We start from the raw sequence: 15,212 nt of genomic DNA, 5'->3' as shown, positions 1-15,212 counted from the left end.
GCTCGCTGCCGGGCCGGTTCCTCCTGTCATGTCGGCCTCCAAAAGAAAGAGCAGGGGGCGGCTGCCCTTGAGAGCGGCTCTCCCAGCGTCCCCCCGGAGCGGCAGAGCGGCCCCCTGCTCTGCTGACGCTGGCTGCTGCAGACTTCTTGGAAAAAGGTACGGGGCGAGCTGCAGGTGCTGTCTCTCCAAACAAGCGGCTGCGGCTCCCTCGCTGTGCCGGGGGCAGGGGGGGAGAAGTTTGCTTGTCACACCTGCCCCCAGCAAAATCCTTCCTCCCCTGTGCCTAGGGGAAGAGACTTTAAAGCCTGTAGAATAGTTATGGGGAAAGAGGTTTTTCAACAATCCAGTTTGCTTTCCCCGTTTCAACTGTTTAACCTGTTTTGTGACTTTCCTGGACCAGTCGATTTTCATGTTGGGTTACAGGACATCAGCACAACTTTGTGTAGCATTCTAAACGGACTTAAATTCAAGTAAAACTCTCTCTATGTGTATTGGGGAAAGGGGGTCATGCAGATTCAAAAATTTGTTTCTTTAAAGTTGGTGCTACATTGCTAGAGTCAGCAGCATCCTCTTCAAAAAACAAACACGCAAGCAAACAAAAATGTTATGTGCCATCTGAAATGCAGAGTTGCATACAAACATTTACTATTAGTTTGTATTTATAGATCGTTTAATAAACATACACAGTGTTATATATCCGGTGAATTATGCAACATAAATAAGACCACAGCGGTTATAATGTAAGGCTGCAATTTAGCCATTGGTGCCCTTCAGGGCTCTTGTTTGATAATATGCTCATGCAAAGGCATGCTGGATAGATCTGATAGGACTGGAACCAAAAGGCACATTTGCTACAATGCAGCACAATGTATATAGTATGGAATAAATATAGGCCCTAATCTTGCAAATACTCTCACATGTGAGTATTCCCATTGATTTTAATGGGACTTATGTGTAAGCATTTGCAGGATTGGAACCATATAACTGTTCTTCAGTGTAAAAACAGATACTAAAAGGCTTGTATGAAAGCAGGCTATCACCCACTGAGGTTGGCCATACCATTAAATGAAGGTTTGGATTTTGAATTTTTTTTTCGTCTTTTCTGTATGCAACCCTATTTATTCAAACATAAAGAACTCCACAGAAACTACTAAGTAAAGTTAAAAACTAAAACACAAGGAGTCCGGTGGCACCTTAAACACCAATAGATTTATTTGGGCATAAGCTTTCGTGGGTAAAAACCTCACTTCTGTGAAGAAGTGAGATTTTTTTTTTTTACCCACGAAAGCTTATGCCCAAATAAATCTGTTAGTCTCCTCTCCAAGTTAAAACTAAGTAAGAAAGCAGTAATGTTAAATGATTAAAAAAAAAAAAGTCATGCTCATTGCTTCTTTAAGAATGAAAGTATACTGTTCTCTGTTCGTGTTTACCCTCTGTCTGCTGCAGCATCTCCCAATTAAATGAACTATTCATTAGTGGACTCAAGTACTTAAACAAAATATTGCTCTGTTGCAGAAATATTTTCGTAGAGACACGGCTCCTGTGTTGTGTTGTTCTTTTCAGTTGCCAACCTGTCCACCACATTAGATATTGAAAGATTGTAGGATTGGTAATGGGACATGCAGACCTTCTCCTCTGTATCACTGGTTCAAATCTGGAGCAAGGTTATAGTGACCAAAAGTTATAATCTGATAGCTGTTCAGAAATCTAGCTGAATAGGACAGAACTGTCTTCCTTGCTCCTCTCCCGCCCCCTCCCCCAAATAAAAAAATAGAGACTGAATGCCGGAAGAAACTGGCTTTCAAGAAAGATAAAGAGGAGTTGTAACCTCTTCCATCTGAGTGGTAGTCAAAAGGTGACACGTACTCAAGCTGCCTTGAAATTAATTGTGGCTATCTGTCCAATTACTCATGTGCTAAAGCCACAAAACCCCACCATTATGATTCACTCTCTAGCGTTAGAACTGAATAAGTGTAGATACTGAACAGGCATGCTTGTTTTTGTTGTGTAGTGAATCTTACCAGCGGGGTAATGACAATGCAACTGTTTCATGTCAGAACAGAGGAGTTTTGTTTCCAGTCTTGTCCCTCTGAGTTGGCACATGTTATAAGCACTAAGTTCACTTATTGTACAACAGAATGACATATTTTCTGTAATATTTTAGCAGATGACAAAGTTCCTACAATGTACAGAAGAGTCCTTGTGCAACTAGGACTCAACAGCATGAAATCAGCAAATATATGCATAGGTCGACCAGTCTTGCTTACCAGTAGAGATGGGAAACAAGAGGTGAGATTTCTTTTCCTGTCTGTTAGGCTAATTTTGTGCTTGGCTAAGTGGTGGATTGGAGTTAGGTCACAAGTGGGAGATGAGTTTGGAGATTTCAAAATTCCAGTTTTGAATTCTAGTTCTCCACACATTTAGTGCAGTTATGTGTTATACTTCAGGATGGAGAAGCAGATGAATTGTGCATCAGGCTGTTTTTGCAGCTTGGTGTTGAGATTTATGCACAACTTCTGATTGCTCGTTGCCTGGATTTAGCTAGTGCCATTAATTGTTTTCAAGAATATTAAGTCACTCCATTTTATTTATTTTTTTTAAATAGTGAAGGGGAATGAACCCCAGACTGTTGACAATGCTCTTCCATTATCTACAGAAAAAACTCTGCTCTTAGTTTTAATACATACACACTCACAAAATTTAAGCCTTATATTTTTAGAAAGCATTTTAGTTCAGCCCTAAGGAGTGCAGTGCTAATGTTGTGGAACATTTCATTTTAACACAATCCTTAATCCCCTCATAGAGTTTGACTCAAAAGGCATGAAGGGTTTTTCACCTTCACTAGGGAATGACAACCAAAAAAAGCTCTTAATCATCAAGTGTGTTGTTTTTTTTTTAATTTGAAACTCTATATAGGTCTGTACAGCTTGGCCAGTTGCAGGCTTCCCAGGAGGGAAAGTTGGCCTAAGTGGAATCACCCAGAAGAATCTGCTCGAGTGAAACCTGGTGAGGCAGTCACCGTTCAGCCTGTTGTTGGTGCAGTGCTGCAGGCAGAAGAAGTAGATGTGAAGCTGAGGTTTGGAATTTTTCTGTGCACATTACCTTACCTCCTAATGTGCATTTGTTCTAGAATCTGTGTGTTATAGCTCAAGTTCAGGCCTATTGTAGATGGATGCAGGTCCATTTTGCATTTTAATGAGACTACTCATGCTTAAAGTATAGATGGGATTGGGACTCTCATATTGTTTTGGGAAGTAGCATAGTACTGCTTCCTGTAACCCCTCCTGGGCTGGAGACCTGTGAGAATTCTGCACTCAGAAGATTTGATGAGTTGCGCTTTAGGTAAATTGACTGAAAAATTTAATATAGCCTGTATCCATTATAAATTGCATATTTGTGTCTCAGTTCTCAGGTAACCGATAGGCGCTTCCTGCTGTCTGGGTGCTGCAAAACTGCATTAACAGAAGCCTTGGAGATACTAACTGAGCGGAATAGTCTGACTGGGTTTGAAGGAGCTCCTGTTCCCTAAGTCCTTTTAGTATAGTCTCAGATTCCCTATCTCCTGGAGGGTTGAGGAAGCAGCACTGACCACTTAACTGGTACTCGGGGCTTTCCAAACCCATCCTGCCTAGCTGGTATATTGAGGTGTGCTGTTGTCTTGTAGGATCTGCGTGTGTCCTTGAGGGCAATTTCCCTGAAGTCCAGGAGTCTCTCTTGGGAGCCATAGAGCTGCTGTCTGCTGCGTCCCAGCAACAGTTCGGAACTTCCTGCTTTAAAACCCTTATACCACCCTTGGCCAGAGGGGCACGGCCAGCCCTGCCCACATTAGCTCTTCCACCCCTATGGCACTGGTGTGGGGTTTGTATGCTCCATCACAATTTGTTGTTGATAATCTAAAAGGAAAAATAAAATCACAAAGGGAAGCATGTCAGGATAATAGAAAATAGGAGCTAGCAGTCATTTTATATATTTATTAGTTTCTTGACCTAATATCTCCTTTAGCAACAGAAGTTGTGCTAAGTTGGTTCAGGCAATTCTTTGACCATAAAATCAAAACAAATTTATAATTTGGTTTCAGGTTATTTTAACGGATGAGCATGGTCTCTGCTTGAAAGAGATGCCATCAGGTTGAAAGTCAAATTAGAAAAAGTCGTACTTGTGTTGTGAATATTGTAATTAAGAGACTGATGCTGCGAAGTCCTTACTGATAGAGTAGTTGAGGCCAAAAGAAGTACTTACGTGAGTGTGGAGTATTCACATTAGGAAGGGTGAAATAATTTTACAAATCTAACTTCCCTTTAAAAATGTAAATTGTCTCTGGCAATGCTGTTAGTGTAGATTTTGCATTTGCTTAGGTAGAGCAACTAGACTTGAGCCCTGTGATGATTTTTTTTTTTTTTTTTTTTTTTTGGTATAATTGTTACAGCTGTCTGTGCTCTCAGAGGACTATAGGATCAAACCTGTGGTCCATCTAGTTCTGTATCCGGTCTTGTACAGTAGCCAGTACCAGATGCTTCAGAGGAAGATGTAGGGAATCCCTGAGTGGACAGCTAAGGTCAAGCTTTTTCTAACTCCATCAGCTAATGCTTTGTTTAAGCCTTGAAGACCCCCTTGCCGACCACTGCTATTATCTCAGGAATCAACTGGGGTATATGTGTGTAAGTGTGCAGTTATCCACAGGGCCACTGTTTGTAGTCCAACCTGGAATGCAGCTTCCACTTGCCCTCATGAGGGCTGCTGCTGTCTGTCTTCTATGGAGCATGAGTTCCCAGCTCTGCATAGTATGTGGTGTGGGGAAGCAGGAACTTGCCCTGGTGAGCCCCAGCTGGCAGTAGTAGTGTTCCAGCCTTTTTCCACACTCTTGGTGTTGGACTAGTAGAATAACCAAAGTTAAGGGGACATAGGAAGGAAAAGAGTGTTCCTGTCTCTACTCCAGTGTTGTTAGCTTTAACAATTTTACCTTGACTCTTGGAATGTTTCACATTTTTGTTAAAACTGAACTCCTGGATTTATGAGTTTTTGTGAGAATCTCCGTTTTTTTTTTTTAAGGAATTTGTAGACCTCGTAGGGTTGCCAATCTTGGTTGGATGTACTATATTTCTGGAGGTTTCATCACATGACATCTTTAATTAAAGATTAATCTTTAATTCCTGTAGACTCCAGGACAGTCCTATGTGTGGAGAGAGAGTTGAAAATATGAACCCTAAAGACTCATGACACAAAAAAGCAAAGAAAAAGAACCTGACATTGATTATATTTTAAATGTCATGATTTTAAAGTCAGTCTGATAATTTCGTGGGCACTGACTCGTGGTGTGTGTGTGTGTGTGTGTGTGCACGCGCGTGCGAGAGAGAGAAAGAGAGCAATATTGCTAGCCTGTAGATCCGCGTTTCCCAAACTGCGTTCCGTGGAACACTGATGTTCTACACGATGTGAATAGGTGTTCCATGAAAGACTCTTGCACTTGATTTTTGTACTACTTTATGTGCACTTTCCAGTTAGAAATTGTTAGTTCAGTTATTTTAAATTTTTATTGTTGCTTTGTTTTATAAATAAATTATATTTGAGCATAAATAATGCAATTTTTTACTTGAAAACCAAACGACTGCAAAATAATATTATAAGTGTTCTGTAATAGGCTAAAAAGTGTTCCGTGGCCAAAAAAGTTTGGGAAACGCTGCTGTAAATAAAAACTCTTTGAAGAACTGTCTCCTGCCATTGGTTCTGTGTGGGAAGCTGTAGACACAGGATAGGATGATGGGAGCAAGGCTTTAGGGGCAGAGGAACAGAGGACAGACGGGGGATAATGGATCTGGGACCAGAATGGGATAATGAGGGAACACAGTGCAGGAGAGATGGGTGCAAGGCAAAGGCCCAGGAGGCCAGGAAAAAGGCAGGGCAACAGTGCCTTGGGAAGAGATACGACATAGTGTGTTTTGAAGGAGGTTAGGAGGCACCATGCAGTGGTGTTAGGGAGAGAAACGGGAGGAGTTGAGGAGAGCACTCAAGGTGCTTGATGGGGGAAGAACGGCTGATGGGATGGAGGAGGGAATTGGAGGAATGACCTTTCCATCAGACAGGAAGAATAAGGGATGACACTATCATGGTGAATGCAGTTTTTTTACATTTCACTTTGAATTTTCAACTTGCAACTTAGACAAGGGGGGGGGAGGAGTAAACACACCAAAACAAATAGGCTTTAAAATCATGAGGCTGCTTGATTTTTTTTTTTTAACTTTTATTTTTAATCTTTTGATCTTTGTTGATCTGTCTCATGATTTTTGATCGTGCAGTATTGACAATACTTCACTGGCACAACATGGGATTGGTGGGGAATGTTTCAGTTCAAACTTCTTTTTAAAGATTCCTGGAATATTAGTTTTTATTACTGTGTAATATTAATTTTTGTAAACTATATTCCCCTATCCCTGCCCAACCCCTGAATTTCAGGTCTAACTATATGATTACCTATGGAGAGGCTACGCTCATAGCAAATTGGCATCCCAGAAATGATGGCAAACACATTTTAATACTCTAGAGGCATGCACTGCCAGTGTCAGTAATATAATCAGGCCAGTTGTCCTACTCAAATTGTTGCAGATGGCTTTGCTGTATATTTCACAAACTTCTGTTACTAACTCCATATGGTATGCTTGCTATTCTTTTTTTTCTAATAAGGAGAAAAAATATAACTACCGTTTTAAGCTACAGCAAAGCAAAGTTATAGAAAGCTTGCTTAGTGTTACATGCCCCCCTTAGTTTAGTTAACTAGTGGAAAATGCTTATTTCGTTTAAACCCTCCACCAGAAAGGTAGGTGTTTTAAAATAAAGTGAATAAAATAAACTTAGTGACTGTATGTGAATACTATACATCATGCCTTCCTGCGTTTTCAGCTGTAACATTTTTATGAAATAGATTTTCCCTAAAAGAGATCTGCCAATGGAATTCTTCCTAATTTCTAAAATATGTTTGGTTATAATAATCTTTTAGGAAACTTTCCTAAGCAGAATGCTGAGACTTTTCCGAAACCAGACCTTTCACCTCCATTATGTTTTGTTCCAGTTGCTGGGCTTCTAGAATTATTCTATTAATATGTAAAGAAAGAAATGGTAGGCTGGATCCTAAGGTCACTCTAATTACTACTGGCCCTAACACTATCTTTTCTGGTAAGACTACCAAATTTGTAAAATAAGTATAAATGTAGTCCCTCCTCCTGCAAACAGTTCTAGCTTTTTTAATCTTGTGCACACATGTTGTCTAAATCAGTGTTTCTCAACTTTTCCAGACTACTGTACCACTTTCAGGATTCTGATTCGTCTTGCGTACCCCAACTTTCACCTCTCTTAAAAAGTACTTGCTTACATATTGCCTCTCTATCAGTCCATGGTACGCCCATATCTTGAATACTGCATAAAGATATGGTTGCACTATCTCAAAAGTCTATATTGGAGTTGAAAAAGGTTCAGAAAAGGGCAACAAAAATGGTTATGGGTATGGAACGGCTTCCATGTGAGGAGAGATTAATAAGACTGGGACTCTTCAGCTTGGAAAAGAGATGGCTAAGGGGAGATATGATACAGGTCTATAAAATTATAACTGGTGTAGAGAAAGTAGATAAGGAAATGTTGTTTACTACTTCTCATGACACAAGAACTAGGAGTCACCAAATGAAATAGGCAGCAGGTTTAAAACAAACAAAATGAAGTATTTCTTCATTTCTCCTTGCCGGAGGATGTTGTGAAGGCCAGGACCATTACAAGGTTCAAAAAGAACTAGATAATTCATAACAAGGTTCAAAAAAGAACTAGATAAATTCATAACAAGGTTCAAAAAGAACTAGATAAATTCATGGAGGTTAAGTCCATCAATGGCTATTAGCCAGGATGGGCAGGAATGATGTCCCTAGCTTCTGTTTGCCAGAAACTGGGAATGAGTGACAGGGGATGGATCACTTGATGATTACCTGTTCTATTCATTCTCTCAGGGGCACCTGACACTGGCCATTGTCGGAAGACAGGATACTGGGCTAGATGGACCTTTGGTCTGACCCAGTAGGGCCATTCTTATGTTTTTATGTACAAAATTAGACCTAAAAATACAAGTGTTACAGTACACTACTACTGGAAAATTACTTCCTCTCCTTTTTACCATATAATTATAAAATTGATTAGAATATAAATATTGTACTTACATTTCAGTGTATAGTATATAGATCACTGTAAAAGTCTTTGTCTCTATGACATTTTAGTTTGTACTGACTTCGCTGATACTTTTTATGTAGCCTGTTATAAAACTAGGCAGATATCTAGATAAGTTGATATACCCCCTGGACGACATTTGCATATCCCAGGGGTAGCCGTACTCCTGCTTGAGAACCACTCGTTTAAATGACTGCAAGAGATTTACTTAGATGTGTAAAGGTAATTAAATACATATGTGTTTGCTGCATTAGAGTCATAAAATTGTATGGCGACTTGAAGTTTCTCAAAAATTTGTGATGTTTCTTGTCCTAGAATTTTCTCCTTGATCAGTCAAAAATTTGGGGAAGAGACTTTGTGATTAGTAGACTTAGGACTCCCTCTGTTGACTATAATTTTAGTTGCAGTTTCTGTATCTGGTGTGTTTTCTTTAAAAAAAAAAAAAAAGTTTTGGTTTAATTTATGTCTTTAAGAAGCATCTTTCTCGATAGTTTGTGATTATCACCTACATGTATTTCAAGAGTGTAAAATGTAAATGCCAAGGAAGTGGAAGAATTATTAATATGGTTACAGAACAAGGTAAAATTAGGGAAGAAGCAGTCTAAATTTCTCTCTCTCTAACTCTCAGGAAAAAATCCTGAATGTAATGTATTAGACTGTTGATACTCTGATAGGTGAATGGTTTAACATCCCTCATTTAAAACTGGATTGCATGAAGTACAGTACTAAAGAATATACTGCAGGGAAAACCTTGTACAGTCGGAGTAAAGGGCTTGGTTCTCAGATCTGCAAATGCTCACATTTGTGCTTACCTTTATGAATGCATGTATTGCCCATAAAATCAATGGACTACTCGTGTATGAAGTATTTGCAGGCCTGTGGGATAAAATTAGTTTTTTTTTCTGAATCATTTACTGATTCAGTAAATGAACTAACCACTCTCACTGTAAGTCAGAACAGTGGTCACTTGGGGAGATATGTATCTCATGCTTCTCATTTAAGGAATGATAAATCTTGACTTATATTGTTGTAAATATAGTATTTTATATGAAAAATCAAAAGAAATGTTAATATTTAAACTGGTTGTTAGTTAGCCTTAGAGCAAATATATTTACATTGTATTTATGACTAGACTACAATGAGTCAAATAGAGCAACTTGTAATTTGCCTGTCAGTTCTTCTGTTTGCAGAGTTAAATTATATCCTATACTGCAAAACAAAGAATTTATTGTTAATGAGTAAATCATGGATTATCAATATTATAGGACTGATTTCTATTTTTAGACTTACTAGGGATTGTAAAATTGTTTTTTCATCACAACCACAGGGACAAAGATGCCTGTATTAATGTTGAAGACTTGTCTGCCTGTCTTTTGCGAAATCTAGGTAAGTGATTTGGTGTTTGTTTTACATATGTATTTTAATAGAGAAGCTATTTTTTGAGAGTAAATATCAGTCACCCACTATCTTCATCAAAGGCTTATTCCAAAATGACTTTTGCTATTCAGCACTTCATAAGACTCTAGCTTGTTTTACAAAGTCCTTAAACTTTTATTGACTTATTCATTCTGGGTGACATCACCTCAGTACGATGTGAATATCAAAAAATATACTTGCATGAAACATAGTTTTCAGTCCATCAAGGCTGCTGTCAGTTCATTCTGAGATGGTTTAAAAGTCTTTCTTGGTCTTCCGCATTATAATGCTATGCACTCCCAACAATTGTGGTTAAGAATTTATTTCTGTTATGAGGAGAGAGAATTCAAAACTCTGCCATGAATTTGAGTATAGTTTTTAGTGTATTCAGCATTTTTGACACCCTGAGCCTCCCAGCATGTTGCACAAAACTTATGTTCTTTGTTTGTAGATAGCCAGGAGTGAGTAAGAAGGGACAGGAATTATCTTACATAGCTAAAAAAGTTTAGGTCCATCTACTCAAACATTTAATTGCTATGGAGTAGAAGCATTGGATTGTACTTGATCAATAGATTAATAGCGGTATTGCCAGCCCCATAAGTTAAAAAATCATGAAATTGGATTAAACTTATGTGATAAAAAAGAATCCAAAATTTATTTTTAATTTGCCTTCTGATTTGGGGCTGTTATGCTGTAGTTGGGTCACATTTTCAAGCTCCTCTCTGCAACTAGGAGGGCTAATCTTTTATTTTATTTTATTTTTTTATTTTTTATTTTTTTAAAGAAAGAGAGAGCTGAGCTTCTCACATAAGCACATGACTCCAGGAGCTGGGATTTAAAGTAAAGCATCCTGTCTCATAAGACTTGTGATAAATCTTGAAACAGTGGAAGACACTAATAAAAAGAGAGTTGGAACTCTAGGAACTGTCTTTTCTTGAAATATAATCTGTAGCTTTTTATGAGCTCCAAAATTTAAAACAACCAGAAATATACCAATGGCTAGTCATTCAGAATATTTATCCTTATGGAGGCTGGCTATGTTTGAAGGGATAATTTTAGATGAGAACTATATTTTCTCGTCTTTTTATCACTTTGTCTTTTAGGACAGTTAATTTGTGACATCTGGTTTAGAGGTTTACTGATGAAAAATTATTCTAATTCATATTTGAAAATTATTGCTGGAAAATAAGATTAATATTTTTGTTTGTTTGTTTATTAAAACTTAATCTTCTTGTAGATGGGAAGATAGTTTTGCCAGGCAACCTTTTGCATCTCACCTTCTATGGCAAACTTTGCAACTTGATGGTGACGAGGGTGAAAGGAACGGATGGGGCCCTGCTGAAAATGCAGAAAAGTACTGTTTTCAGTGAAACACAAGAGCCAGTCCTTGGGAAGACTGACTTGGAGAGCAGTGCTCTAAACTTATCTTTGCAGCTCAGAAAGTTGGACATAGAAGACAGCCAGGAAGGAGCATCTACCAGCACTCCATGCAAGCCGATGGCTCAAAGTTCACCAGTTACTTCAAATGCTGTGATGATAGGGGATGAGCAGGATTATGACCAGACAGATGAGTTCTGTGATGAGGGGAATGTCAGAGACCTTACTGATTGTTCTGAATCAGTCAGAGATGAAGACAGTGTGAGATTGCCACCCACTGGCAACATTGGAGCAAAATGCAATTTGGATACATTTTACTTCATTTCTTCAAGAACTAGAGTCAATTTCATGGAGAATCGGACCATTGCAACAGAAGAACCTTACCTATCTAACCTTACCTATGACATGATAGGTGGTTTAAGGAGCCAGCTACAAACTATTAGAGAAACAATTGAACTGCCCCTGAAGCAGCCTGAATTGTTTAAGTGTTACGGTATGATGTCTAAGAGTTGGTTTTCTTAATCTAAGACAATGTTTTTCTTTAACTTACCACTTCTTTCACCCATACTGTACATGAAACGCACACACTCTCTGCATGATACAGATTTGATGTACTTTAGTTCCCAACTAAACTCTGTTATAATGATCTTCTTTACAGCTCCTTTTTAAATAACCAATTGTTTAAGTTGTAAGGATCATGCCTTAGAGAGAAGAGTCTGTGAAGGTGTAGTTACCAATGGGAACTCATGACAAACAGCAAGGAGTTATAGACTGAGTCACTTGAAAAATACAGGTACTCTTCTATAACTTCACTGCTTAAAGTCTGTTTTTATAGAGTACCCTTTAAAAAAAAAGGGGGGGGGCATTCAATGTGAAGATTGTCTAGCCAATCAAATTCTAGTTTTTACCCTCCTCTCCCTCCCCTTTTAATTCCCTGTGTCTGCACATTATAGAAAAGAATATAGTGCAGTTCACCCATGTGAATAGGAAAGGATGCAATGATTTAAACATTAAAATTATTTATTATGATGTTTTCTTAGATTAAATCACAGTGCTTGGGACAATCTAAAAGAAGATGGGACAAAGCACTAGAGAGTACTGTAGGGAACAATAATCCTTGATTTGCACAGATGGATTAGATGATCTTAATAGGTGTTTTCTATCCATAATTTCTAGGAAAAGTTAAAGTCCCAGGGAGGTTTTTCTAGAAAGGGAATAGATAGGGGTGGGAGTGTGGTGTGGCTGCTATTCTTACAGGGTTTTGAAGTAAACCCTGTTGTCTGCTTTAACCCATAAATCACTTTGTGTGGAGGGATTGTGCCCTAGGTGAGGAGAATCTGCCAAGGTGAGGGAAATAACCAGGTTTTCACCTTCAGAATCATTATGTCAGTAAGGGGATTACTTGTCTCTCTCTGGAATGGCCAAGGTGTTTGACTCCCCAACACACGTATGTTCTGAGATCCATGTGGTCTTGGGATATGGGTTAGAATTTGGGGAGGGATAGCTCGGTGGTTTGAGCATTGGCCTGCCAAATCAGGGTTGTGAATTCAGTCCTTGAGGGGGCCACTTAGGGTTCTGGGGCAAAATCAGTACTTGGTCCTGCTAGTGAAGGCAGGGGCCTGGACTCGATGACCTTTCGGGGTCCCTTCCAGTTCTGTGAGATAGGTATATCTCCATATATTATATTATATTATATTCATTGCAGGGGCCCTATACCTCTCCATTGCTTCTCCTCTGGGGGGGATATGGGTTGTTGGAACAGAGGGACAATCCATGTAAGACAATGATGAGTGTGCCAGTTTATATTATGTAAGGCTTCCCTCTGGGTTTCTGTGGGATGATGCAATGGAGAATGCCCATCCATGCTCTGTCCACAGATGCACCAGAGGATTTCATGTGTCAGGGACAAGGAAGGGATACTGATGCAAATCCCATACCATACCGCAGGTGACATCTGGATAATCAGCATTTCCTCTGCTAATGGCATCAGAGAGATGATCAAGCCCCATGTTTACTTCAAGATCATTAGGCTTGAATATATTAATTCCTCATTTAACGTCATCCCGCTTAATGTTGTTTCAATGTTATGTCCCTGCTCAATTAGGGAACGTGCTAGTTTAAAGTTGTGCAGTGCTGCCTTACAACGTCGTTTGGCTGCCTGTTTGTAAGATTCTGTGGAAGAGCAGCGACTTTACAAGGGAGCATTGCACAAGTTCCGCTTCTCCGCCTCCTCGCCCTCCCTCCCAGCCCTTCCCCCACCGCCAAACAACTCTTTGGAGGCACTTAGGACTTTGGGGGGGGGGGGGAGATGTGGCATGCTCCGGAGAGGAGGTGGAGTGGGGGTGGGAAGAAGGGGTGCTGGAGTGGAGCAGGGACAGGAGGAGGCAGATCTGGAGCATTCTAGACAAAGTCCAAGCCTGTTCTTCTCCGGGAAAGCTGCCGTTGCTGCATGCAAAGGTGCTTCCTAGCATCCTTGCCTGCAGCAGGCTGTGCCTGTGTGGGGTAAACCAGGGGCACTTCCCAACCACAGTACAGTACTGTACAGTATATAATGCCTTTTGTCTGCCCCCCAAAAATTTCCTTGGGACCTAACCCTCCACATTTACATTAAATCTTATGGGAAAATTGGATTCGTTTAATATTGTTTCACTTAACGTTGGAGTTATGTTCCTGAAAAATGCAACTTTAAGTGAGGAGTTACTGTATGTGGTTATCTACAGTACAGTAGCATAGGGATTGTATACTAGACCAGACACTTAGTCTCTTTCCTTCACATTGACAAGCATCAGAGGAATGTGCAACAGTTCCCTCGGTGGACGTTAAGGAGTAACCTGACAATAGAGGAAGTTTCTTCCTAATTCTTGTCAATTAATGTTTAGTTTTTTTGTTCTACTTGCATATACACTCCTAGGGGTTGAGCGTATCCATATAGAATCTATAGTTCTCAGGAAATTTATCTCGTTAGATTTTATTCCATCACCTCTGTGGTATAATTGGTCCTCTTTGTATAGTTTATTGCCAGGTTTACAATATTTCATTGACCATTTGTCATTCCACCATATTTCAATAATGCTCATTCTGCCAAGATCCATTGTCAGGAGTTCTAGTCCACCTATTTTTGTCTCTTAAACTTTTTTAATTTTTGGGTGTGTGCCTGTTTTATTGGACTCTAGGCATAAATCATTTAATTTTTCCGGAATATACTTCTGTTCTGAACTTGTGTCTCCTCCCAGTTTGGCTGTAATTTCTCTTGTTTTAGTTATATGTAGAAACACCTTGTTTTACCGACATTCCTGGCAGATGCCCTTGTTTGACCTCAGTGCTCATCAGTAGCTGTCATCTATCCCCAGTCTAATATTTGCTATTACAGAGGCACATTCATTCTTATATTTGGTATTTCCAGTCATTTTAATAATATTATTTAGGGTGTGTGTACCTGTAATGAAGTGGAGTGGGTTTTGTTGTGCTGGAGGTTTGTACAAACAATATTGTAAGAATCTTGAGTAACATAATAAAGATTTAATTAGTGCTAGGCTTTCAATCAGAAGTATTTCAATAGGATTATAGGGAAAAATAGCATTTTTATTTAATAGGTTTATGAAAAATTACTATATACCTATATTTCTTAAATAGAAGCGTGTAGAATATAGAAATCGGTAATGTAGACATGTATATTGTAGAGCGGTGGAGCATGGTGATTTGATTTGTTCACAACTGCCTTAAGCACGAGTAACGCTTTTCTCTCTGTTTGTGTTGGTTTAAAGGAATTCCTCCTCCTAGAGGGGTGCTACTGTATGGCCCCCCAGGTACTGGGAAGACCATGATTGCTAGAGCTGTTGCAAATGAAGTGGGAGCCCATGTTTCAGTTATTAATGGTCCTGAAATTATAAGCAAGTAAGTTCATCTAATTTATTACATCAGTAACTTAGAGACATTGGGCCAAATTCTGTAAAGGCTTATATGCATTGGAGTTGCACAGTGTATAAATATGTAGAATTGGGTCCAGTGTATGTCCCAAGTCTCAGAAGTTCATGGGGAAGTGATTATGCTGCTTATTGTTCTAGAGTGAAAATTATAGTTGTCACCTCCCAGTAAAATGAAGTAACAGGAGGCTGTTTTCATCATTCCTTTGAAGAGGAATCTTATCTAGTACAGTACAGAGAGGTGTGTATGGCAGGGAATGGGGGGAAAAAAGGAAATAATTTGATAAATAATTAGTA

At 39.2% G+C, this 15,212-nt stretch overlaps 1 protein-coding gene across 1 annotated transcript in view; it reads left to right on the top strand.

The window, feature by feature from the left end:
* Window positions 1-28: 28 nt before the first annotated feature.
* SPATA5 (spermatogenesis associated 5) overlaps window positions 29-15,212 on the top strand; it is a 317,949-nt gene continuing 302,765 nt past the window's right edge. The window contains 9 exon segments of the mRNA XM_030564244.1: window positions 29-65; window positions 68-97; window positions 100-156; window positions 2,165-2,289; window positions 2,917-2,991; window positions 2,994-3,076; window positions 9,527-9,585; window positions 10,853-11,485; window positions 14,757-14,886. Coding sequence (XP_030420104.1) covers window positions 29-65; window positions 68-97; window positions 100-156; window positions 2,165-2,289; window positions 2,917-2,991; window positions 2,994-3,076; window positions 9,527-9,585; window positions 10,853-11,485; window positions 14,757-14,886 — 1,229 coding nt within the window.

Source organism: Gopherus evgoodei, chromosome 5, assembly GCF_007399415.2.
Source record: "Gopherus evgoodei ecotype Sinaloan lineage chromosome 5, rGopEvg1_v1.p, whole genome shotgun sequence".
Taxonomy (NCBI): Eukaryota; Metazoa; Chordata; order Testudines; family Testudinidae; genus Gopherus; species Gopherus evgoodei.
This window is presented reverse-complemented; position numbering and strand designations above follow the sequence as displayed.